Source organism: Lepidochelys kempii, chromosome 13, assembly GCF_965140285.1.
Source record: "Lepidochelys kempii isolate rLepKem1 chromosome 13, rLepKem1.hap1, whole genome shotgun sequence".
Lineage (NCBI taxonomy): Eukaryota > Metazoa > Chordata > Testudines > Cheloniidae > Lepidochelys > Lepidochelys kempii.
In genome coordinates this window covers 3,446,433-3,473,533 of record NC_136392.1, presented here as the reverse complement: position 1 = coordinate 3,473,533, position 27,101 = coordinate 3,446,433, and the positions used below count along the sequence as shown (strand labels likewise).

General features: G+C 49.4%; 1 protein-coding gene across 1 annotated transcript; it reads left to right on the top strand.

Moving 5' to 3' along the window:
- Positions 1–14,347: 14,347 nt before the first annotated feature.
- TMEM74B (transmembrane protein 74B) lies at positions 14,348–16,332 on the top strand. The gene is made up of 2 exons (XM_073309183.2): positions 14,348–14,563; positions 14,909–16,332. Exon 2 carries the CDS (start codon positions 14,949–14,951, stop codon positions 15,651–15,653), a length of 705 nt encoding a protein of 234 aa, XP_073165284.1. The 5' UTR covers positions 14,348–14,563; positions 14,909–14,948; the 3' UTR covers positions 15,654–16,332.
- Positions 16,333–27,101: the final 10,769 nt, after the last annotated feature.

The window sequence follows — 27,101 nt, the reverse complement described above, 5'->3', positions numbered from 1 at the left end:
CTGCCCCAGGAGCTCACAATCTAAGTATAAGATAAGAGACAACAGATGGATACAGACCAACAGGAAAGTGCAGGGAAACAATGAGACAGTATTGGTCAGTACCATAGGCAGAGATCCCAGCACACTAGCTGATGTGCTCTTAGCTATGTCCATACAGCAGCTGAGAGGGTGCTTCCCAGTGCGGGTGGACAGATACAGGCTAGCTCTGCTTGAGCTAGTGTGCTAAATAGAGCAGTGTAGCCATGGAGGCATGGGCAGCAGCTTGGGCTAGCCAGCCCGACTACAAGCTTGTGTGACCCCTGGGTACATTCGTGGATAGCCCAAGCAGCTGCCTCTGTTGCCACAGCCACATTGCTATTTTTAGCATGATAGCTCAAACAGAGCTAGTGTGTGTCTGTCTACCCACCCCGGAGATCACCCTCACCAGCCTGTGTAGACATACCTTTAACTCTGGTTTAGTGGAACCTTATTCCATGAGGAGTCCTGTTGACTAATGGGAGTACGGTGATTCCGAATGGCAATAAGGATGTCAGAATCTGGGCCTCAGGTACCAGACCAAATCACTTCACAGGCTTCCTTGAATTTGGAAGTTCTCATGAGGATTTGCCCCAAGCCAGGGGCAGTGTGTTGGGAAGTGAAAAGGAAGGTTCATGAAACACGCACGCCTGGGGCAGTCTTTTATTGTGCATGTCGAGATGTTTCCCGGAAGGGGCGTTTGGGTAGAAAACATTCCCTGGTGTTCACTGAAGGAGGCCTGTTGGCCGGGACCATCGTGATCAGGTAGGCTGAAGACACCAATACTGACGTGGCAGTAACACTGATCCATGGCGAGCGTTTCAGACTCTTGGTTCAGTTCATGGAGAGAATCTCTGGGTGGCAGTGACCAGCTCAGCCCTAAAAGGAGCAGTCACAATTTATGCCTCAGGATGACCATTACAAAAAAAGAGAGAGATGATTGTTTATTTCCAGATGAATTTAACATTGACGTGACCATCAGTTCTGTTCCCCAAATAGCTTGAGCTGCCTTATGGGATGGAGTTCCTCCTGCTTGTCTCTCCTTTCAGGGATGGAGCTGAGGCTCCTGTGGGAACTGGAGCACCCATGTCTTCTGAACTGGACCGAGCTCTGGCGCGGATCGTCTCCCTGATTGTCTCTGAACTCTCCCAGTAAGCGCATTCCACTTTCAGCTCCTGCATGCTGGTGTGCAGCTGTAACAGCTTCTCCAGCAGCTGCTGATCCTGGAGCTGCATCTCTGACTGGAGCAGGGCATAAAAATATATATATATAGCAACGATGCTGAGTCTTTAGCACTGAATCAGTCTTTGGTTTATGAGACTCTTATTCCATCCATCCAGAGAAGGGGGGAAACAAACATCAGGGGCACAGTCCAGTCACTGGTGTGAACTGCCTGATCTAAACGTGATGGAACCAGAACTGGAAACCCTCAGCCTTTCATCCCCTCCCTCCTTGCCACAGTCTTCCAGCACTTACTAGTGTTTCTGAGGGCAGAAGGGGACTTTCTGAAGGGGGAGTGAACATGGGGAAAGAGGCTGAAGCCCAAGGGAGGTAGGGTTGCTGAGTCACGGGTGAAGGGTTGTTGAACACGGGTGTCTGAGTTGGAAAGGTGGGTAGACGAGGCTGAAAGAATGAAGTGATCTTTGCGACGAAAGGACAGGCTGGAAGGATCAGAAGTGTGAAAATGTGGGGTAGGTCACCGCATCTTAGGCCTTGTCTACACAAAGTAGCAGCGCTCTAACTACCCTGGTGAGGTTAAAGCGATACAGCTCCTTGAATGTGGACTCAGTTATATTGGTTTAGAGGTGCCTTGTACTGGTCTAGCCATTCCTGTGGGAAGAGGGATAAGCTATACACATAAGGCACCTTTATACTGATATAGTTGTGTCCACACTAGGAGTTATACTGATACAGCTATTTCAGCAGAAAAGAGACCAGTTAAGCCGGTATAAATCCTGGCCATACCTAAAGCCATAGGCTGCAACATCAGCTGTGTCAGACTGCAGAGCGTGAGTAACCAAACATGAGACTGGAACAGTAGAGCGTGTCACAGAAGAGAGAACATACGGGATAACTCAGTGGGATCAGAGAAGTAATGTGCTAGTTCCTTAAAATGGGCCAAATCTTCCTTGTCTTATTCATGCAAGTAGTACCAGTCGAGATAGTTAAGTCCAAAGGTGACTGTGAAGCGTTACAGGGGAGCTCACAAAACTGGGTGACTGGGCAACAAAATGGCAGATGAAATGCAACATTGATAAGTGCGAAGTAATGCACACTGGAAAACAATCCCAACTACACATGTATAATGATGGGTTCTAAATGAGCGGTTACCATTCAAGAAAGTGATATTGGAGTCATTGTGGATAGTTCTCTGCAAACTTCAGCTCAATGCACAGCAGCGATCAAAAAGGCTAACAGAATGTTAGGAGCTATTAGGAAAGGGATAGAAAACGAGACACAAAATATCATAATGCCACTATATAAATCTGTGGTACATCCACACCTGGAATACTGTGTCCAGTTCTGGTCGCCCTATTTCAGAAAGGATCTAGTGGAACAGGAAAAGGTTCAAAGAAGGTCAACAAAGATGATCCAGGGATGGAATGGCTTCCATACAAGGAGAGACTAAAAAGATTAGAGCTGTTCAACTTTGAAAAGAGATGATTAAGGGGGGGAGGGAATTATTGTAGAGGTCTATAAGATCTTGAATGGGATGGAAAAAAATGTTATTTACCCTTTCCCACAATACAAAAACCAGGGGTCACCCTATGAAATTAATAGGCAGCAGGTTTTATATGAACAAGAGGAAGTACTTTTTTCACCTAATACACAGTTAACCTCTGGAACTCATTGCAATGGGAAGTTGTGATGGCCAAAAGTATAAATGGCTTAAAAAAAACAAACAAATTTAATATGTCCCTCAAGGCTATTAGCCAAGATAGTCAGGGATGCAACCCCATGCTTGGGATGACCCTAAACTTCTGACTGCCAGAAAGCAGGAGGGCAAGATGGGGTGGATCTGTCCAAGACTGCCCTGTTCTGTACACTTCTCCTGAAGCTCTAGTACTTCCCACTGGTGGAGACAGGATACTGGGCTAGAGGGACCACTGAGCGGACCCCGTATGGCAGCTTTTGCGTTCTTATGTAGTCAGTGACACCACTTGCATGAGAAAGTTGAGGAAAAATTGGCCCATTCATTACAGTGAATGATTTCACAATCATAAGGGGTAAGGGCCGATGTAGCTGAGGCTGTCTTGTGCTGTCTGGGAACTCCCAACAGATCAGGGCACCTTACATCAGCTTCCCAATATAGAAAGGTCCTATAACAGTGACCCTCTCACTGTAGTCCTTGGAACACCAGTCGTCTATTGATTTTTTCTGGCTGTCCCACAGAATGAAACAATTTGAGAAGCAAGCAGTGGAAGGTTTGGGGTTAGGAGGTGATGTGGTGGCTGGGGGATTGGCACAGCAAGTGGGCCCATGGGGAAATCTCTCTCCCTCACTCACTGGTCAGCACAACAGTAAAGTTGAAGTAAACCTGTCTGTAGAGCAGATAAAGCTGGGCTTCCCTATCAACCGAGCTGTGTAGCCTGAATGGGTGTTGCCTTGCACCCGCACTTGGCTGGAGGTCAGAACTTCGTAGATTGGAAGGAATTCAGGCACCCCAGACTTCAAAGAAAGGATGAAGAGAACCTGAGCCCAATCCAAAGTCCATGAAGTCAGTGGGAGTCTTTTCAATTATTTCAGTGGACTTTGGGTCAGGACCTTGATGAGTGAAGCTGCATAGCGACAGAGACTGTTCACCACTGTGCTCCCCTGAACCCCTAGGGAGGGACAAAACTGAATCGGCCTGGGCAGACCCTACACCACAGAAATGGAGGTGCAGGATCAGGGTCTAGCTGAATGCAACGAGTGATGGACATAAAAACAGAGCAACCCTTGAAACTCTGCTCTACAGTGACCCTGTGATTTTTATTGAGCCTGGCATCGCTGCCCACACTCAGAGCTGGGTTCGTGGGTTAAACTCAGGCCGTTAAAGAGGCCTGAGCTCACAGACAAGTCACTTTGAGCTCTGCTGAATAACGTGAAAGCAGCCCTCACCTTACCCCCATGCTGTTCTGTCACTGTAGGATCCGCAATTCTAAATGACTATCATCATCTTGGCTGCGTTTCCCGGTCTCTCAGGAAAGGGCCCATGGTAGAATATCATGGAAACACGGGGTGCACTCCCCTGGAAATGCCCCTCTCCTTGTATGGGATCTCATCTGTGAATGGAAGATGAGGCCATTAAACCTTGAATGGGCATTAGAAAAATGCCCCTTTGTGGTTTTAAATGAAAGCTTGGATTCTAATGAATACGGTGCAGTTTATTACTGTATTATGTAGCACCTAGAGAATCCAACTGAAATCAGAGCCCCACTATGCGAGGGGCTGTACAAACATATAACAAGAGAGAGTCCCTGCCCCAAAGACCTTACAATCTAAACAGATAAGGCAGACAAAGTAAGGATTATAATATCCCCATTTTCCAGGTGGGAAAACTGAGGCACAGAGGGAGTACATGTCTCACCCAGGGTCACATGATGAGTCAGTTGAAGAGCCAGGAATTGAACCCAGGTCACCAGTGCCTTAAGTTTAGTTGCCGTCTATGTGACAGTCCTAATTCTGCAACTCTGGTCATGTTTCCGTGATTGCCAAAGATTAGTGATTTTGAGTATGTGTAAGTGTTTAATTGTGAATAGGGGTGTGACAGCGTGTGGACATGAGCAATGAGACACCATGATTAGGGGGTGTGTGTGTGTGTACGTGTGTGCATATTGCCATCTATTGTTTGTATTTAGAGATTCTATCTAAGCGCATGTCCAGGTGCATAACCGTGAGGCAGTGGAGTGATAGAAAGTGCCTCAGTAGATGCAGTTCTTTGCCTCAGTATAAAGCTGCCCTGGAGCTTTCAGCTGGCTCCAGATATCTTCAGCTGTTTTTCTTGTCATCAAGACCCGACCTTTGAGTCACCTTGAGCTGCATTCAGCTGCTGGTGTTCAGTCTGCTGTGGAAAGCTATGAATACTAAAGAGGCAGGAATGAAACTTTACCTCCCCAGCAGAGCTGGGAGCGAATGCCAGCTCTGCCCTGGGCCAGGATGGAGTTCAGCATTCACACACACACACACACACACACACACTTCCCCTTTTCCTCCAGTGAAATAACAATGCATTGGAGGAACCTAAATAAACAGAACCAGCTTCACAGTCCTGCTCATGCATCTCTCTCGTGCCCCTTTTCCATTTCTTCCCTCCCAACTTTCCTCCTCCTCTCATTTATGGGCCATTTATCTGCTTCCAATCTCTCTCTCGCTTCTCCTTCACTGACATCCGGGCTCTCCCCCACTTTCATACTGTGCCGCCACTTTCCGATTGGCCAATCCTTTCTTTGACCCCTCTTCTAATTCCTCTTCTCCGCATGTCCACCAGTGGTGTATCTCCCCTTCCCTCCGACCCGATTTCCAGTTATTTTCCCACCCCCCATTCCCATCTCTCTCCCACATCCACTGCCCCAAGCTCACTCAGATTTTTCTCCATCTAACCCATCTCTCTTTTCTTTTGGCATCCCCGTTTGAGTGTGGCTCTCTCCTGCTGCTCCTCCTCCTGATTTGTAGGCTTTAATCTTGGCCTTCTCCTATCTATCCATCCACCCCATCCTCGTTGCCATGGTATCGGAGCTCCTGAAGTCTATATTCCAGGGTTTTAATTCTTGTAGATCATTTGGCTTTGTGGTCAGCCCACCCGCGTAGCAGGATTTGCCAGGCGAAGCGTCTTCTACCATCCTCAGCTTACGTATTTTGGGGGGAAGAGGACCCTGCTCATCCCAGTTCCCTTTAACTGCCGCCCACCCCAGCAAGGAGCACGTTAGGTTTAAGGTGGCTGGGATTGCTTCCCTGTGCACGCTGACCCAAACCCATCGGAATCTGGGTGGTATTCTGGATTAGGCAGCCAAAGGTGGTGACACAAGAAGGACTTTGCTAGGATCACCCCCACGGGCTTGGCGTGATCTCCCCCACGCGTATGCTATTGCCAGACTAGCCCATGACGTAGCACTCAAAGGTCTTCCCAGTGCTAGGAGCTTTAGGGGCCAGGATATAAAACTGATCACATGGTAAATTCACAAGCTCCCTTTCCACCTCACCGGCTGCTCCAGTCCCCTAGCTTCATTCCACTCCTGACCTGCAGAGCATTGGCTAGCCAATGCTGACCCAGATGTGGTGAAAGGGACGCAGCGTGCACGTGCGGTCTGCGTAGCACAGAGCAAAGGGGGAGGCTGGGGTCAGGCAAAGAGACTGTCTCAAGAGACATCAAGCCCTTCCCAGGGGGGACAGGAGGAATCCTGGGGGCGAGAGGGGCGGCCCTCCTTCCCAGCAGGAGACCGAGGCTACAGGGACACAGTGGCTGCGTGGAGATAGCTCCTCCCAGCGCAGGGTGCGGGAGGAGGTTTAACTGAGGCAGGTGAGGAGTCAGGAGGTGGACTGGGACGGACAGCAAGGAGCACTGTACAGTGTCTAATGGGGGAAGGTCAGCAGGCAAGGCAGCCTCTGAGCAGGAGGCAGGGAGGACGCCAGGGATTAGTCATTCTGGGAACAGGTTCTAATCACAGATGCTGCCATGGCCTTGGACAAGTCCCGTAGGGCCTGAGCCTGCTGAAGTTAGTAGTTTTGCCGCTTACTTCATCTGGAGCAGGGGAGAACACGACCTCTTGGCCTGTTTCCCCTCAGTCCCTTTGAAATAAAAGCCGCCTAACTCACAGCGGTGCAAGGGGATCCGGCACCTAGGGTGTGCAAAATGCACTGAATGTGAAAGTGCCATATAAATGCTAATTGTGATTAGAGAGGGAGACTCGTCCCTGTGATGTGCAGACTATTTGCGTATATGTGTTTGTCAGTGCGCCTCTGTGTCTGTCTGTGTGCGCCCACATGTGGGTTTGCTGCTGTGAATGTGTACTGATGCTGGCAAATGCGTGTTTCTCTCAACGTTTCTGCAGGTATGTTTGTGGGCAGGTGTGTACGTGTGTGTTTATGTACGAATGAATGTTCATGCTTGCGTGTTTATTTCAAAGGTGTGTGCACAAACACTGACCCAGAAGAGCCTTTCTCTGCGGCGGGGTGGGCTTGCATGTGTGTTTACATTTGGGTATGTTTATGGAGGAGCTCTGTGTGTGTTTCAGTGTATCGCTTTGCATGTCCCCCTGCACTCGCAGTCTTGGCTGCGTGCGTGCTTGCATGTTTGCATCTCTCTCTTACTGCACAGAGGGAAGGGAGGGCTCCAGGGAGGGCTATAAAATTGAAGATGTCTTACCAGTTCTCTCCTCAGCCAGGCCAGCCTGTGCTCTAGATGCAGTTTCTGCTCCTCCTCCAGCTGCATTCTGGCAGCACAAAGCCACCAGGCAATCTGCCACCCTGCTGGCTGGGCACACTCACTGGCCTCCTAAGGACTCTGGGGCATCTTCTCTCTGCTACCACCTCGTCCTTGAGCCAAGCGGAGTCTGCTGCACAAGCTCCGCAGCTTCCACTGTGCAGCAGCACCCAGCAGTGAGCAGAATAAAAGCAACTGGTGACTCAACTTTGAAAATGTGGTTTTTTTTTTACTGCGGCACTCCAAGCAAAGCAGGGAGGCAGCAGTGAGTCTTGCAAAACAACACCTGACCTCAAGTGCTTTGGCAGAGAATGCAGGAGAGGGCTCCTTGCCTCTGTCAAAAGAGAAAACAACTGAAGCTAAGCAAGAAAGCCAACAGCCTCGCTCTCTCTCACTGCAGATGCCCACCAGACGGGAAAAAGGAGCACACTGCAGCTGGGAGAGGAGTGCAGGAAAAATAAGAAGGGAGCTTGTTAGTCTCGTGGCAATGTTTCAAGTGCAATAGCTCAGGTTAACAAATGCAGAGAGTGGAGAGCAGAACAAACATTAGATGGATTTAGAAAAAAGAACAGGAGGACTTCTCAGAGAGGAACAAATGTATTAGAGCATAAGCTTCATTGGATGCATAGAATGGAACATATAGTAAGAAGATCTATATGTACATACAGAGAAGGTGGAAGTTGCCATACAAACTGTGAGAGGCTAATTAGTTAAGATGAGCTATTATCAGCAGGAGAAGAAAACTTTTGTGGTGATAATCAAGATGGCCCATTTAGACAGTAGACAAGAAGGTGTGAGGATACTTAACTAGGGGAATAGATTCAATATGTGTAATGACCCAGCCACTCCCAGTCTCTATCTGGATTTAGTGCCTGTCCTAATTGCATAAAGCAGAGCTAAGAGAGGAAGCTAACTCTCTCAGAGATGTCAGCGGAGCATGTAGGCAGCGCCACGTGGATTGGCCACCAGAAGGTGAGAGAAAAGTCCTGTTGGGCCATCAGGTTCCATTCTCCACAAGTCCAAGAGAGGGATGGCAACAGGCAGGAAGCTGATACCAGCATAAACAGGCCTGGTTCATCGCTGCACTACTCCATTTTTATTGCAGTGCAACTCAGCTGACGTTGTATGGGCTACACCAGCATACAGCTGGAGAGGCACACTGGTGAATCAGGCTCCAAGTGTAGACAGTGTCTATGTTCACACACATCTCAGGTACTTAGGTGGATCCCATCCCTGCAGTGTTTTAGCATCTCACAACACCCCCGTGGGGCACGGCAGGGCTGCTATCCACATTTTACAGATGGGAAACTGAGGCACAGAGAGGCTAAGTGACTTCCCACGGTCTCAAAGGAAGGCTGTGGCAGAACAAGGAACGGAGCCTGGGTCTCCCAAGTCCAGGGTAGCACTCTAACCACTGAACCATCCTTCCCAGCTGTGCATACACACAGGTGCCTTTATGCTGGGTGCCTAAGATGAAGATTTACAGCTCTGACCCACATCAGAGGACCTGGGATTGACTGGGGTGCACAGACACAGGGAGCAGTCAGCTGGGGACAAGACAGCTGAGGGCATCGTTTCTGCCTACAGCTCAAGGGCTCGAGGTGGGATTGTATTTGGGGAAGTGGAGCTCAGAGAGTGCTTCCTGGAAAGAAGAGCAGAGCATTAGTCACCGGTGAGCTGGAGTGAGCTCTCGGCCTTTGCAGCAGCCACTTGTTAAAATCCTGCTGCCCTTTGGAAGGGAGAGTGAGGGATTTCTCTGCTTCTCGTGCCGCTCACTATTCTGTGGATGCTGCTGTCCAGCCAGATGGCCCTTGAGCTCCATGCTTCTGTGTTGCCTCCCTTTTTCTGTCCGTCTGTCTGCGGTGAACTCTTTGGCCTTATCTTGAGGAGGATTTTCTCAGTCCAGCTCCCCCAGTGCCAGCAAGGGCAGAAGTCACATTACCACCGCATTGCCTGTCCCTGCTCTGACCTGGATTTCCCCCAGGACTCAGAAACCCTTCCCAAGGACCAGTTGTTTGCTGTCAGAATGCACCGGAGTAGACCAAGGCCTGGCCGACACACTGGGTTGGGCTGGTATAACTATGGTGTTTGGGGGCGGGGTGTGATTTTTGTGCCTAGCTAGTTACACTAATACCCTAATACTGATTACAGCAGAGCCCCTTTCCTGCTGGCACGAGGGAGCGTCAGCGGGGGCTAATTTGAGTGAGTGGCACTGCGTCCCGGCACACGAGGTTGCATCACCACTGCAATTTGGCCACCCCTCCGTCAAGACAGAGGTGTGGCCAGGCCAAATGCATTAGCTATGCAAGGGGGCAGTACCCTTCCTGCTATTGTAATGGGGGGAGGGGCCTCCAAGTTGAAAGAAAATACTCAGGTGGGCTGCGATTCCACAAAAGTTGAACCCCCTCGTCTAGCGTGTTCCCCGTCCTGTATGGGAACTAGCCGGACTGGTATAACTGCATCCAGACTAGGTTGCTTTACCTAGGTCTTACTTCTGTGTGTAGACCAAGCTGAAGGGAAACAAATTCCAAAGCGAGGTTACAGGAAACTACTCCCTCCCCCAGATCTTTGTCCACCCTCCCCCATTTCATATCCCACAGCTGCGACGCTGCGCTACATTCCAAAGCCTCCTGACGTTTGCGAGGAGCCAAATCTAGCTCTCCCCGTGAGCCTCACTTCCCAGGAGTTGGTTGGCCAAGTGGCACGGACTCGCTCCTTGGCCAAAGCCGTGAAAAAGCCTTTTACTTAAGTGAGAAAACAACGGCATCGCTCTGCCAGTGCGTCCCTTCACCTCCTTCCTGCACCACTGGACACAGGATCTATCACAGACTGAGGAGGACAGTTGCCGGGGGAGGAAGGAAGTATAGGGGGAACCCCTGTACAAAACAGTCAAAGTAACAGGGGCACAAAGGAAGGAGAAAGTGTCCTGAATGTCAGAGCAGGAGGAAAGGTCCGCAAGTGAAGAAAGGGCTGCATGAACCCGGTCCCCCGAGACCTTCTTGGTTGAAGTGTGGCAAGAGTGAGCTTGTTTCTTACAGCATGTGAAGAGGGAGTTTATGCTGCCACACACGGTGTTGTCTCTCCCGGTCCCTGTATGTTCATGGTTATAGAAAGAGCATTTCACTGCCATGTGTCACAGATCCAAGTTGTGCATTATAGGGCTGTGACTTTATCTTGCTTGTTGGCTCATCACTGCAGGCCAAGATTTTTCAGAAGTGACTAGTGATCTGCAGTGCCTTGATGCTTTGGGAGCTCAACTTGAGACTCATGAAAGGGCCAAAGGGGGTTCCTGTCAATTCAGACCCTCATCAGTGTCATGAAGGCTCAGTTTCCCACACAGGGGATGGTCTCAAACAGAATACAAAGGTCCAAACCAAACCTGCCTTCCAGGAGACTGGTTCAACAGAGAGTCTCCAAAGACAAGTTACATCCCCACACTGGCACAGGAGAGTTGCTCAGCCTGAGGGTTTCCCTCAGCGCCCCTTCACATTAGACCAGTCAGTTTTCAAAACCTTCAGCTATCCAGAGCTTTCCTTCAGCTCTGCAAATAGATCTTCAAAACACCAGTTCCCCAGACCTTCACCCTGTAACCCTTCAGGTTGTAGGCATTCACCCCTTGGAGCAGGGGGGCCAGGAAATCAGGTCACCCCTCAGCTGCAGTGGTTCAGACCACATCCTGGCAGCCTCCAGCCTGCTAAGCAGCATCTTTCCACAGCCCCCCTGAGGATTCTCTGCCAGGATGGACTTAACAGCCACAGCTGCTCCCCTTCAGCTCTCCCAACAAAGCAGCTCCAATTTCACAGCCATACACTCTGCTTTAGTGAGAGCAAGGATGCCTCTCTTATAGCCCAGTGGGTCAGGCTCTGAGTTACCAGTTCCAGTCACATGCTCTCCAAATCCTGGCCTTAAAGGGATGGAGACCTGGAACTGACAAGCTCGTGGTGCCTGGCCTTACAGGTTCAGCTTGCTCTGTTGTGGGGCCTGATTCTCAGAGGATGGTGCTCTCAGCTCTTTCAGACAATTGGGCCCTCTCTGGCTGGGCACCCAAAGTCACTTGTCACTTCTGAAAATGTTGGCCGCCATGTTCTGAGCCCCATAGAAAGCAGTTCACAGACCAAAACAGTGAGATAATAAATTAATCACTGCTTTGCTAGAGGGCATCTTGGCTGGAATTTTTTTATTACAATGAATTCAATATAATTAGTGTCTCTGTCTAGTCGATAGATCTGTCTCTTATGTCAGTATTTATCAGTCTATTCACACACTTATGCACACACTCTATCTACACATATTCCCATGTGGATGTATCATTCTGGATTAAGCATCTCCCCTGATCTACCTGGTTCTGAGGATCTTTTCCTAGCCCTAGGAATGTGTTGCTCTGGAAATCTATGTACATGTGGTTAACATATTGGGATGCACTTTTGTTTATTTTTAATTACGCTTTTAAGGCCCCAGTTATGGATACATCCTGGGAAACAGCAGATTCTAGGCTCCTGGAAAGCGTTGTGAGATCTGACAAAGTACCAAGATGGAATTGGGGAAATGAGTGAGTGGCTGCATTGTATGATCAGGCAGCATACCACAAAATTCAATGCATATGTCTTTAAACAATACTGTCCTGCTCAGAGATGCACAGATTCCAAGGCCAGAAGGGACCACTGTGATCATCCAGTCTGGGCTCCTGTGTAACACAGGCCAGAGGACTGCCCCGAAAGAATTCCTGACCTGACAAAAACAGAGACTGAAACCCCGTATCCATGGAACAGGTGCAAGGCAGCGAATGACTGTGCAAACCTCCCATACAATGCCCCAGCATAGTGCCCCAGCCCCAACCTTGAGAGATTGCTTCTAGGGGTGAGAGGAAAGTTCAGTCTCCATTCCTAGTCAGTCCTTGGCCTCTCCATTAAGGCTATTTACATGGATGCCATTTAGTTCCGGCTACAGTGTGGCCATGTCTCTACTGCGTACTGGGCTGAGACCTGCCGACTCAGCAGAACTGGGTGCATCCCAGTCATATCAGAAAGTGCGATCACTAATTCACTAAATCACTAAATCGCTGATTTTATCAGCTAAAATCCCCCTCCCCCAAACATTAGCAATAGGGTTTGTTTGTTTGTTTGTTTTAAAAAAAGGCAAAGTTAAAGCTTATGCAGAGATGGATAATGAAGATAAAGGTAATCGTTAATCTTATGAACAGTAGTGACCATGGGCCAAATGTATCCATGGTGGAACTGTGTCAGATACAAACGAATTGCTCCTGAGATAAATGTGGTCTAATATTTTATTCTATTCTAGTTATTACACCACACTCCTCAGCATGGTGTCAGAGCATCTACCTGTCAGTCTAAGAACTCTGTGTATTGTTATGGCCGAGGTTCTGAAGCTGCCTGAGAGATATCTCTGCATTACAGTGACTGGGCATTGGGGGTCTACATTCCCTGGGTGGCTTTGAATACCCCCAGGCCCCATATCATTGTGTATTTATGTCCACAACACAATCTCTAGGTACAGGTACTAAAACTAAAATAACACATAGTTTAGGAACAAATAAACTAAAGCACTCTCATGCCAGCAGGTCACCACAGGGATCGGGAAATGGAAGGGTTAACATCTGACATGTCTGGAATATGTCCAGTGCTATATGAAAAGCAGGTAGCAGAAATCTGCGACGGAAGGTGCACGGGGGGGGGGGTGTCTCAGACTGTTCTAGGGCCCGGGGCATGGTCCTGCTGCTCTTCAGGGTGCATTGTGCCACGACGGGCATTATGCCCATCTTTTCTGTATGTTTAAACCTGCTGCCGGCTGTATGTTCCACTCCATGCATCTGAGGAAGTGAGGTTTAGCCCACGGAAAGCTTATGCCCAAATTCATGTTAGTCTCTAAGGTGCCACAGGGACTCCTCCTTGTCCTTGCTGATACAGACTAACAGGGCTGCCCCTCTGAAACCAGTGAGCAATTGCTTCATCACTGTACAGCTGGGAACTTGTAGGGGCTGATCCCACTGACATACATTGACTTAGTTTGCAGGAGCGGCGCTCTGGCCCCAACCCCTATGGGACTCCTCCCTGCTTTGAGTGACGGGAGAAATGACCCCTCTCTTCCCCACACTGGTCTCTGCGTCGCCCCCCAGCACGCGCCCAGCGCAGTTCCCGGACTTTCTCCCCGGCAGGTCTCTCTCCCCAGCCGGGATCTGGTTCCATGCGCTTGGCCTGTCTCGCCTCTGAGCCTTGGCATCTGGCTTGGGGCTGGGCCCCGCAGCACCGTGCCCCCCCCCCAGTCCTGCACACACCGCTCCCTCTCCCTCCCTCCCCACCCCCCCAGCCCGCAGGTATGTGCCCTCATTGGCTTGTCTTCATCACCGCGCCCGCTCGGCCCCTCTGCCGGGCTCTCCGCAGCCGGCCCCATTGGCTGCCTGGCACAGAGGGGATGTCTCCCACCTGCTCCGCAGAGAGCCCCGTCCGGCCCACCGGAGCAGCCCGGGGGCCCGATCGCCTTGGGAGGGTGGCTCTGGCTCTGCCCGGCCAGGTAGGCGTCCTCGCGTCCCGGCCTTGCAGGGGCTCGTTGTCTGGCACCAGGTGCATGATTTGCTCCGTTGGGCGATTGCGTGAGAACCTGGCGGCGGCTTTGTTTACCGTCCCCGTTCCCTGGCTGGATTCCCCCCGCCCCCCAGCCAGCTTGCACGGATAGGCGATCCGGGCTCCGGCAGAGCCAGCTGGGGCGGGGAGGGGGACGGGACGCTGCTCCCCGCCGCGCCCCAGGGGACTGTGCCGCTTCCCGGGGCTCTGGCTGGTGGCTGAGCCGGGTGCTTTGGAGCAGGTGTGTCTGACGGTGCCAGGTCCTGGGGAATGTAGGGCAGCCGGGGCGGGGAGGGAGGAGGCTGGTGCTGAGCTGGGCGGGGGATTGCGTTACTTAACTCCCGGGGCTGGAAAGCGCAGCCCCGCCGCCGTCCTGATCTCCATCCTTCCCGCGGAAGGGCACCGGGCGGCGGGGGGCTGCGAGATGAAAGCGGCCAGCTGCTGGCGGGGCACGACACTGGCCGGAGCAGCGGCCCCCCAGCACCCAGGGCGGGTGGCACAGCGGGGCTCTCCCGCGGGCTGCCCTGAGCCCAGCCCGGCCCCTGGCGCAGCCAGCCCTCCAGGGCAGGTAGGAGAATAACAAGTGTGTGTGTGTGTGTAGGGGGGGCGGTGCCTTCTGCAGCCGGCCAGGGCTTCCCAGTGCACCCGCGGCGGAGGCGCTGGGCGGTGACCCCCGGGCGGTCCGGCCGGCCCCTGGCCCGGGGGGCTGCATGGCCGTGGGGCGCTGGCTGCAGCTGGGGCGCTGGGGCGCGGAGGAAGCTCTGCCCTGCCCAGCGCTCCCACAGCCCGGGGAGCTGCAGCTCGGCCGCGGGGAGCTGGCCCTGCCCCCGGGGCCCCTGCCGCTGCAGGGCGCGGCCGGGGAGCTGCGGGCCGTTCACAGCCCGGCCTGCGGGCCCGTCTCGTGTCTCCGCAGACCCGGCGCTGACGGGGATGCCCCGGGGAGCTGCTGGCCCATGGCGACTTCCTGCCCCCTGGAGCTGAGGAGCCTCGGGAAGGGCCCCGGGGCCAGCCGGGGAGCGGCGCCGCAGGGAGCCGGGGGCTGCTCAGCACCGCGGACAGCTCCCAGCGCCGGCCTGGACAACGCCTCCTACCAGGCGCCGGAGGAAGAGGAAACCTGGTTCCGGAGCCGCGAGGAGGCGGGGAGCGGCCCCCGGGGAGGCGCCGCCCGGCCCAGGGCGCAGCGCGGAGACCTCTCGCCCCGGTCGGAGGATGGGCCCCTGCCAGAGCCCGCTGGCCACTCCGTGGACTATGGGTTCATTTCGGCCTTGATCTTCCTCGTGAGCGGGATCGTGCTGGTGGTGATCGCCTACACCATCCCCCGCCAGCCCCGGGTGGACCCCGCCGCAGTGACGGCCCGGGAGATGGAGAGGCTGGAGATGTACTACGCGCGCCTGGGCTCCCACTTGGACAAGTGTATCATCGCAGGGCTGGGCCTGCTGACCTTGGGGGGCATGCTGCTCTCCGTGCTGCTGCTGGTCTCCATCTACAAAGGGGAGCTGTACCGGAGACGGACCTTCCCAGGCTCCAGGGGGGCAAGGAAAACCTACGGATCTATAAATCTGAGACTGAGGCAACTCAATGGCGATGGGGGACAATCCTTGGTAGAGAATGAAGTCATCCAGGTGACAGAGACTACAATTGTCAGCCAGGGTTCTTAGACCCCTCACTCCTGCTGTTTCAGCTTGGGCCTTCACTCTTCCTCTTTAGGTGAACAAACTGATAAAAGGGGTTTTTTAACTGTTCAGCATGGAGGTTTTACATTAACTCCATACCTCAGAGCAGAGTAGGACTATTGGACTTTCACGAAAATATCTGGGAGCAAAAGCAGACGTTGAAAATGCAGATCAGACACTCACCTGACTATTGAATATAACTAAGTACCTAGTCCAGCAGGCTTTTGGAAACCAACTGTTTCTTTTTTATTTCATTTTGGGAAGAGCTGCTTTCCTAAGCCCTAACATCAGAATGAAAGAAAACTTCAAGATATCTGGAAGTTCTCTGTGCCATGTACAATACTGTATCCCCATGACCTTTGACTGATGTGCAGCCAAGGGTAGCCTGCAGTAATGAGCACAGCCAAAGTTACATATCGGTGGTCCTCTGCTAGGTGATTTATGGAACACAAAGCACATTTGGAGTCTGTGTTTTGTGTTTTGTTTTTTTATGTCAGGTATAATTTCCAGCAGTCAACAACTTTTTAGCAATAGTTAATTGTAAAACTTGTGTGGCATAGAATCTGAGCTTTCACTGTTCCTAACTATAAGGGAAGAATATGTGGAAAAAGTGACCATTTTTACAAGTTATGTGAATATAAAAGACTTCTCCAATCCTTCACAATATTTGCATTGCACCTATCCTACTTCTGAAAGCAGGACAGAGACCTGGAAAACACACAATCCTCACTCCACCTGCCAGTCACACCAGCAAATCCACAGTCCTCAAGCCTTTACAAAAAAAAAAAAATCTGGTTCTTTGTCCAGAAGAAAAAACAAAACAGAAAAACGACTTGCATTTTAAACAGTTTCCAGATTTTCGTTTTAATTGAACTGGTCTTCCCCATTCAGAAGTCTGAGTCTGGTCATTTGTGCTGATGCCAGGAGACATGGTGTGCAATTAGGAGATGAAGTAACATTTTGGCAATAAAACCTGAAATATAAGTAAAGCACAATATTTTGCATAGAGAGAGAAAACACCAGTGTCAGGAGGAAGTTTAAAAGTGGAATTAGATCGGAAAGTAATCCCAACAAAAGGTGACATTTGCAGTGTACTGCAATAAATATATCATATATAATAGTATATAAATAAATATATACTATTAATGGCTTCATTCAAATGTGCCCAGGCACATACAAATACATATTTAAATAGCCAAACAAAAATGCTTACAAGCAAAAAAATAATTTTGCTTGTGACAGATTTGCTCATGTCATATTTTATTTCAGTGCTTCCAAAAGTTATCCCTAAAATAATGATCAAAGTTCTCCAGCTTTTGGGGGTTTGTCAATACACAGGCAGGTATTTTTCCTAGCAGTTTGAGGTTGGTTCTTGCTATCATTGTAAAGATACAGGGCCAAACTATGGTCTCTATCACCCTGGGGAAAAAACTCCATTGAAGTACCACATTCTTTAATGGTCTCCAGAAGTCATGATCTGTGTGTCGTTAATTACATCTCATATGCCGTGTTCTTTAACTCTCTGTCAAGCATTTAGAAGTCTTGGTGAAATCCTACTAAACACCTGATCCAAAACTGCACTGAAGTCAATAGGAGTCTTTCCGTTATCTTCACTGGGCTTTGGATCAAGACCCTAGCCTCTGGAGCTTGAGCCTCCTTCTGCTGAAATCAGTGGGAACCAGCAGTGCAGTCCTTACTCAGACCTCCTATCCCAACATTGTTGGGGAGGTTTGCTTGAGGAAGGTCTGCAGGACAGTAAACAGCGTGCACATCAGTGACTGAGGTTAAAATCAGTGGGCCAAATCAGTGCAGGTGTTGAGCAAATGCCATGCCCGCTGAAGTCAATCAGCCTGACCCTGTCAGGTGCAGACCAGTAACTGACACTGGTATCAGTAGGAGATCAGGGCCCTAAGTGCTTCCCAGAAGGTTCAGAATCAGGCTCAATGGGAGTGGATTTGGCCCCTTGGGATTAGTCATGTGAATAAAGGGCGCAGGAATCTGGCCCTAGGCTATAAACCTGATATAAGAACACAAAATCCACTTCCAATGGATGTCTGGATTAAAGACTAAACCGCTCCAATTAATTAAAAGAACCCCCGGAATACCAAATTACAGTGACAAGGAGACCAGTTCCGAGAATAAACCTGTTAAAGGAATAAAACTGTGATCATCAATTTCTATTACTTTAAATAAGATAAAATGCTTCTTAAGTGATGAAAGGATGAACCTGTTAGGAGATTAGATCTGCTGAACACCTGATTTATGTGAGTATAAGAAGGACTCCATTTGTATTATAACATAAGACTGTTTAAGAAGAGAATTTAATGGAATCAGGCTGTCATTGCTTTCTCTGTGTATTAATGTGTTATCCCTTAAGGAGGTCTGGAGGATGGGGAAGAAATCCCCTTGATTGAAATATAAATATTTAGGATGAATGAAGTGTATCTAGGGAAATAGTCCATTAGAGAGAGAGGCTGCAGCATCAGACATCTCGAGGAATTGAGAAAGATTTTTTTGAAAAAGTCAGCCAGATGCTGGTAAACTATAATGTGTACTCAATTTAAAGCCTCTCATTTTGCTGGCAAACATTCACCTCACATATGAGCACAGGTATCCACACGTGTCCAGCACTTGCTCTTTTTTACATTGTGCTTTACTTCTATTTTCTCTTTTCTTTGTTCTGGTCTTTGCCCAGTGATTTGTTGAATTCATAAGATGGAGGAGAAAACCAACCCAGAGCGCTTGAAGCTATGGACTAAGCTGAATAATGGGCAACAATGTATTTAGCAAGTGATAATAAAACCCACAAACCTTCTAAAGTGAAGGGAAAATCTGTTCCTTGGCTGGGAAAATGTTTGATCTTAAGGCCAGACCTGAAGGCCAGAGCTGATTTCTATTAGCTTGGGAGTCAGATAGGCCCTAGAGCCAAGGATCAGGGTTTATTTGATTCTTTTAGGGAAGGAAGTGAGTTTCCCTCACTTTTTCCACCCACTTAAATAAAATCACTGGATATTGGAAGGAACTTTGCAATCACTCTGCAAGACTCTTGACTATAGAGAGTCTTAATTCTGAAGTGGAATGAACCAAAATGAAACAGATCTCCACCTCAGTCTGTTTCACATGCCAGTTACATTGTCAGATCCTTTCACATTTACATGTAAAACCAGGTTTGTTTGTAAATGGGTAATTTTTTTCTGTCATGAGTTCTCCAGTAAGAGAAAAATAGAAGTTATCATGAGAAACAAGAAAAGGGCTATTTAATCAAGGCCTCCCTGCAATCTTTGCTGATTAGAATTTGTGGATTTCTGCCTTAGGAGTATAAAAAGAAAGAGTGCATGCATGATTGAGTGCTGGATTGTGTGGTGGTTTGCAGAGCTGCCCTTTACCATTACGGTACAGCAGCTGATCAGATGGGATCTGCCTTCCAGGGGCTATATTCTCCTGCAGCAGGATTCAAGTAACTTCCATTTACCTTAATAGGAATTACTAATATCCTGCAGAGGGAGAACAGAATACTCTTAGTGACCAAAATGGGGCCTGTGGATTTGGCCAATGGAATTGGGCCACCGTCAATATTAACGGAGTGGGGAGGCTCATGCCAATCGCATTCCTGGCTGCACATATCAGGTTGGAGCATTGCATGCAGGACCTGTGGTCTTCACCCAGTATACCATATTAAAGATAAAGACAGCTGCCATCTGCTCCAGTTTATGCAAGTTATGCAGAGTTTGTGGCAGTTGCTAACATAACCGTTGGATAACTGCTGGTTAGAAGCCATCGGGAGCTGCAGAAAGAATTGGTTCTAGAAGTGAGTGAGATTAAAACGTTCTTGAGTTATAAGGCACTAGACAGCATGGATATGTGGGGATCCAGGGCACTGCACTGCATGGGAATGAGGGGACACAGGGCACTGCAGAGTATGGGAATGAGGGGACACGGCACGGCACTGCACTGCATGGGAACAAGGGGATCCAGGGCAATGCAGAGCACGGGAATGAGGGGACCAGGGCACTGCAGAGCATGGGAATGCGGGGTTCCAGGGAACTACATGAGGACTGTTGCATAAGGGAAGTGCATCTTGGAGCCTTAAGCCCCTTGTTCTGAAGTTTAGGGAGAGAGGGGTTGATTCTCTGTTGCCCTGCACCTTGCACAGTCATTTACATGTGTGCAAAGTGGGTTAAATGTCTATCCAAGGTGTGAAAGACCAAAGACCACCACTGGTGAAAATGAACCCCTTCCCCACCATATCTCAGAACACAGGGCTGCTGCTCGTCTGGCCTTTGCAATGCTACTAGAGGCACAATAGGACAGAAAGGGCCAAGTTTCCAAACTGACTCTGCATTTGCACCTGCAGCTTTGCCTTAAACAGCCATATAATCAACCGTGGCTTGGTCTGCTCATGCCATTTGGCTTAAGCAATGGCTTGTGTGAAGGTGTTGGAGTCAGAGCTTCCTTCAAACTCCTGATCTATAAACTGCTCCCCCAACTGACTATCTTGCTCACTGCAGATCAGCCTTGGTGGGAAATCACGCCAGGCCTTTCTTGAGAGCCGTGCCTTATGCCTTCAGTCAGGAGGGGTGTTTGGAACACCTGGCAGGTTTGGGAAACCACGTCAGGCTTTTCTTACTGACTTCTCCTCTTCAGCCATTTCCCCTGTTGCTGGCTTGACCACCCTTATGGGTGTTCTCGTGTGAGACCGAATGGGGGTGAAAAACCTAGCTGAAATCTTGGAAGGCGTTCTTGGGGCCCAGTCTGATGTAGCTGAAGGGGTCTGTTCACTCCCCTGCCTTATGAACCCCCATCTTCCCCCAGCCTCTCATGGGGGATGATCCAATAGTGGCCTTGGTTATTTCAGAGAGGAATGAAGACTCATTTGGCCAAAATAAAAGAACTGTGAACAAATCTTTGTTTTCCTGTTTGTGCCATAATCACTTGCTTCTTTCTCTCCCGCGATGATACCAGGGGCATACAGTTACTGAAGCAGCCACATGTTGTGAGAGCTTTCTGCCTTGAGGAACGTCTCCATGTCCTTTATCGTAAGCTAGAGCGATTAACAGGGAGCCGTGCAGAGCAGATGGATTTCTAGCTGGGGTTTCTCGAAACAGTGCACTTATTTATTTATTTATTTATTTATTTGCTGTTGTTTTCCTTGGACAAATTAAAATTATTGATAAAACACTCAGTCAATTTTCTGCCCTTTGGACACGCCTGCCTGTGGAGTGATCCCGTACGATTGTTTTGCTCTCTAGAACTTTGGTTGTGTGCTGGCGTCTGTTTCAGAACCGATTGGAGTGAAATGCTTGATATTGCCGGGGAGAGCCAGGCACAGGGCCTGATCCTGCTCCCATTGAAGTCACTGTGAGCTTTGCCACTGACTACAGTCGGAGTAGGACTGGGCCCATAAAGGAAGCTGGGTGGGGCAAGTGCCCTCGTACAACCCTGTCAATGCCTTTCTGTCCTGACCCGCAGCCTCCCCTCTCTTCTTGCGGCAGGGTAGGAGCAAGGCACCGGGGGATTCTTTACCAGCCAACGCCAGGTTGTGGACAAAGCTGAGATGTTGAGAACAAAATGAATCAAGACACACAAGGATGTGAAGAGAAGAAATTCTTACATTGCCTCTATACCAATGCTAGGAGCTTGGTACTAAATAAGAGGAACTGGAATTGCGTATTTGTGAGCATAAATTTGATCTAGTTGGTTTTACTGACACCTGCTAGGAAGATTCATGTTAAAATCAAAGTCTGCCACCTTTTTAGGAAGGTTAGAGTGGGCAAAAGGGGAGGGGGGCAAGCACTTCATGTCAAAAATGGCATTTCCTGTTTCTGAGTCGCTGCTAACACGGAAGAAAATGATCCTGAATGCTTATGGATCAACAGATAAAGCACAAATGGGGTATTAGTTGGTGTCTGCTACAGACCCCCAGATCATAGAATCAAAGAATAACAGAGTTGGAAGGGACCTCTGGAGGCCATCTAGTCCAACCCCCTGCCCAGAGCAGGACCAATCCCAACTAAATCATCCCAGCCAGGGCTTTGTCAAGGCTGACCTTAAAAACGTCTAAGGAAGGGGATTCCACCACCTCCCTAGGTAACGCATTCCAGTGTTTCACCACCCTCCTAGTGAAAAAGTTTTTCCTAATATCCAACCTAAGAACAGGTTGGATCAGGAACAGGCTCCTTACACACCTCTCTAGAATGTGTGGGAGGAAGAAGGACAATTTCACAAAGCTGAAAACTATTACAAGCCAAATCAGCTGGGAGGAAGAATTCAATCCAGAAAATGTGAATGACAAGTAGGAATTGTTTAAGAACACCTTATTAAATGCTCAGAAAGCCACAATCAAGGAAGAAGGCCATGTCGATTAAAAATTGATCTGGTTTAGAGGGAAAATGAAGGCAGTTCTAAAAATTTTTATATAAAACAAATGGAAGAAAGAGGAAGTTAATAGTAATGTATATAAATCAGAAACTAGGAATTATAGAAAATTGTTAAAGGAAGTAAAGGGATGCAAGGAGAACTCTATGGCCAGCAGCATTAAGGACAATAAGGTGCTTTAAAATATTTTAGGAACAAAAGGAATCCTAAAAATGGTACTGGTCTATTATTAGATGAAAATGATAGAATTATCAATAATAATGAAGAAAAGGCAGAATTGTTCAATAAATATTTCTGTCCTATATTGGGGGGAAAACTGATGATGCAGTCATATCATATAACAACACTCTTTCCATCCTACTAGTATCTCAGGAGGATGTTAAAGAGTAGCTACTAAAGTTAGACATTTTTAAATGAGCAGGTCTGCATAACTTGAATCAAAGAGTTTTATAAGAACTGGCTGAGGAGTTCACTGGACCTTCAATGCTGATTTTCAGTAAGTCTTGGAACAGAGGGGAAGTTCCAGAAGACTGAAAGAACGCTCTTGTTATACCAATATGTAAAAAGGGTAAATGGGCTGAGAGTTCCTTTAGCTCAGAAGTGCAGCACACTGGCAGGGCAGGACTGGGACACTTGTTCCTGTCCAGGCTGGATTGATTTCAGGGATGAACAGAGGGTTGAAGAGGTCTGGGCTGTCTCCTTTCCAAAGCGCTGCACTCACAGGAGGAGTTTAACTGCTGCCTCAGCCATGTCTCGCTCAACCAGAAGCGATGGACTCAGTGCAGGAATTATGCTCTCTGGCCTGGATTATGCAGGAGGTCAGACAAGATGAGCGTAATGGTCCCTTCTGGCCTTGACATCTACAAATGCAGGCCTCTGAAGAGCCACAGACACAAACCGCGTGATAGGCATAGCGATTAATAAAGAGAAATCGTTTATTTCGGTTCCAGTCTCTCTAGGCACTTATAACACAGGGAACACAGTGTTAGCAGGTGAACTACAGTGTGTACAAGAGAGGAGAACAGGAGAGCGAGCTGGCGAGCTGTTGGGGAAAAGAGACAGGCAGAGGGAGTCAGGAAGCCACCAGGGAGCATCTGGATAGCGCATGGAGAGGGGATCTCTCTAGGGGGGCTAAGGGGTACTGAAGACAAGGGAGGAATGGGAGATTTCAGGGAGGACATAGTAGGAAGAGATGTGACAATGGAAAGGGAGTAGCAAGGCCTGTGACAAGACCCATCTCTCTAACTCAGCGTTTCTCAAACTTCATTGCACCACGACCCTCTTCTGACAACAAAAATTACTACATGGGGGGTGGGGCCGCGGGCGAAGCTCATGTCACTTCGTTGCCGTTGCAGAGAATCGAAGGCTTTCCCATCTGTCTGACTCAGCGAGTGCTGTGTGAGCACTGCAGGGGGCTTTGAAAAGCACAAACATACAGTGATGATTTGAAATCCGCCTTCCAGAGAGCTGGGCGGCTGAGGAGCCCGACAGCTGTCCAGGGGGCGTTCTGTAATCCCCGTGGGCAGAGGGTCTGCGGGATAAGCAGCCGCAGGAACTGTTCTCTGTCACAGATCACATGCCAGGCAGGGGCTGAGGAAATGGGACATGGAGGCAGGCAGCCCGAAGGGTCCTCTAGTGACCTTCAGCTACTGCCACGACTCTGGCAAGTGCGGTTCTTAGAACATAAAGTGCCTTGTCTCTGAGCCATGGAGCAGTAGGGCTGTTTCTTCATTGCCTGCGGCCTGAGCCTCAGCAGCAGGGTGTTTATTGTCCAACCTCCGTCTGCCTTAATGGCCTATCCGTACAATTAAACTGTATCCCGTGACCTGGTCCTTTACACACTCATCTGTTCAGGGCAGGCCCTCACCCGTACATGGCCTCCGAAACGTCTGAGACACAGCTAATCCCAACTCCTGCTGGAAGCAGTGGGCTGCAGGCGATTCCATTCCATCCCACCCACGCCATGCTGAGCCACAGACCCATTCGTGGTTTAGGGAAGACTAGGGAGCCCAACCAGATTTATTATTAAGGCAAGTGTGATGCTGCTCTGAGAGGTGATGCTGCTAAAATGGACAGGTGTATGTGTTCGCTCCAGGGTTAGTGTCTTGTTATTGGTCATTGTTTTTAACAATGGTCTTTTGTATTATGGTAGCTTCTAGGAACCACAGTCATGGAGCAGGACCCCACTGAACTGGGCTTTGCACAAAGAGAGGGTAGTCCCAGCTCAGCTAGGGATAACCTGTTTGCCCCGGGGTCACAGGTCTCACACCCCAGCTGCCCCAGGCAGTCTTCGCGAACGAGGTCGGCTCCTCATTTAAAAAAGGGAAGAAGGAGGATCCTGGGAACTACAGGCCAGTCAGCCTCACCTCAGTCCCTGGAAAAATCATGGAGCAGGTCCTCAAAGAATCAATCCTGATGCACTTGCATGAGAGGAAAGTGATCAGGAACAGTCAGCATGGATTCACCAAGGGAAGGTCATGCCTGACTAATCTAATCGCCTTTTATGATGAGATTACTGGTTCTGTGGATGAAGGGAAAGCAGTGGATGTATTGTTTCTTGACTTTAGCAAAGCTTTTGACACGGTCTCCCACAGTATTCTTGTCAGCAAGTTAAGGAAGTATGGGCTGGATGAATGCACTATAAGGTGGGTAGAAAGCTGGCTAGATTGTCGGGCTCAACGGGTAGTGATCAATGGCTCCATGTCTAGTTGGCAGCCGGTATCAAGTGGAGTGCCCCAAGGGTCAGTCCTAGGGCCGGTTTTGTTCAATATCTTCATAAATGATCTGGAGGATGGTGTGGATTGCACTCTCAGCAAATTTGCGGATGATACTAAACTGGGAGGAGTGGTAGATACGCTGGAGGGGAGGGATAGGATACAGAAGGACCTAGACAAATTGGAGGATTGGGCCAAAAGAAATCTGATGAGGTTCAATAAGGATAAGTGCAGGGTCCTGCACTTAGGACGGAAGAATCCAATGCACTGCTACAGACTAGGGACCAAATGGCTAGGCAGCAGTTCTGCGGAAAAGGACCTAGGGGTGACAGTGGACGAGAAGCTGGATATGAGTCAGCAGTGTGCCCTTGTTGCCAAGAAGGCCAACGACATTTTGGGATGTATAAGTAGGGGCATAGCGAGCAGATCGAGGGACGTGATCGTCCCCCTCTATTCGACATTGGTGAGGCCTCATCTGGAGTACTGTGTCCAGTTTTGGGCCCCACACTACAAGAAGGATGTGGATAAATTGGAGAGAGTCCAGCGAAGGGCAACAAAAATGATTGGGGTCTGGAACACATGACTTATGAGGAGAGGCTGAGGGAGCTGGGATTGTTTAGCCTGCAGAAGAGAAGAATGAGGGGGGATTTGATAGCTGCTTTCAACTACCTGAAAGGGGGTTCCAAAGAATCATAGAATCATAGAATATCAGGGTTGGAAGGGACCCCAGAAGGTCATCTAGTCCAACCCCCTGCTCAAAGCAGGACCAATTCCCAGTTAAATCATCCCAGCCAGGGCTTTGTCAAGCCTGACCTTAAAAACCTCTAAGGAAGGAGATTCTACCACCTCCCTAGGTAACGCATTCCAGTGTTTCACCACCCTCTTAGTGAAAAAGTTTTTCCTAATATCCAATCTAAACCTCCCCCACTGCAACTTGAGACCATTACTCCTCGTTCTGTCATCTGCTACCATTGAGAACAGTCTAGAGCCATCCTCTTTGGAACCCCCTTTCAGGTAGTTGAAAGCAGCTATCAAATCCCCCCTCATTCTTCTCTTCTGCAGGCTAAACAATCCCAGCTCCCTCAGCCTCTCCTCATAACTCATGTGTTCCAGTCCCCTAATCATTTTTGTTGCCCTTCGCTGGACTCTCTCCAATTTATCCACATCCTTCTTGAAGTGTGGAGCCCAAAACTGGACACAGTACTCCAGATGAGGCCTCACCAATGTCGAATAGAGGGGAACGATCACGTCCCTCGATCTGCTCGCTATGCCCCTACTTATACATCCCAAAATGCCATTGGCCTTCTTGGCAACAAGGGCACACTGCTGACTCATATCCAGCTTCTCGTCCACTGTCACCCCGAGGTCCTTTTCCGCAGAACTGCTGCCTAGCCATTCGGTCCCTAGTCTGTAGCTGTGCATTGGGTTCTTCCGTCCTAAGTGCAGGACCCTGCACTTATCCTTATTGAACCTCATCAGATTCCTTTTGGCCCAATCCTCCAATTTGTCTAGGTCCTTCTGTATCCTATCCCTCCCCTCCAGCATATCTACCACTCCTCCCAGTTTAGTATCATCTGCAAATTTGCTGAGAGTGCAATCCACACCATCCTCCAGATCATTTATGAAGATATTGAATAAAACCGGCCCCAGGACCGACCCTTGGGGCACTCCACTTGATACCGGCTGCCAACTAGACATGGAGCCATTGATCACTACCCGTTGAGCCCGACAATCTAGCCAGCTTTCTACCCATCTTATAGTGCATTCATCCAGCCCATACTTCCTTAACTTGGTGACAAGAATACTATGGGAGACCGTGTCAAAAGCTTTGCTAAAGTCAAGAAACAATACATCCACTGCTTTCCCTTCATCCACAGAACCAGTAATCTCATCATAAAAGGTGATTAGATTAGTCAGGCATGACCTTCCCTTGGTGAATCCATGCTGGCTGTTCCTGATCACTTTCCTCTCATGCAAGTGCTTCAGGATTGATTCTTTGAGGACCTGCTCCATGATTTTTCCAGGAACTGAGGTGAGGCTGACTGGCCTGTAGTTCCCAGGATCTTCCTTCTTCCCTTTTTTAAAGATTGGCACTACATTAGCCTTTTTCCAGTCATCCGGGACTTCCCCGGTTCGCCACGAGTTTTCAAAGATAATGGCCAGTGGCTCTGCAATCACAGCCGCCAATTCCTTCAGCACTCTCGGATGCAACTCGTCCGGCCCCATGGACTTGTGCATGTCCAGCTTTTCTAAATAGTCCCTAACCGCCTCTATCTCCACAGAGGGCTGGCCATCTCTTCCGCATTTTGTGATGCCCAGCGCAGCAGTCTGAGAGCTGACCTTG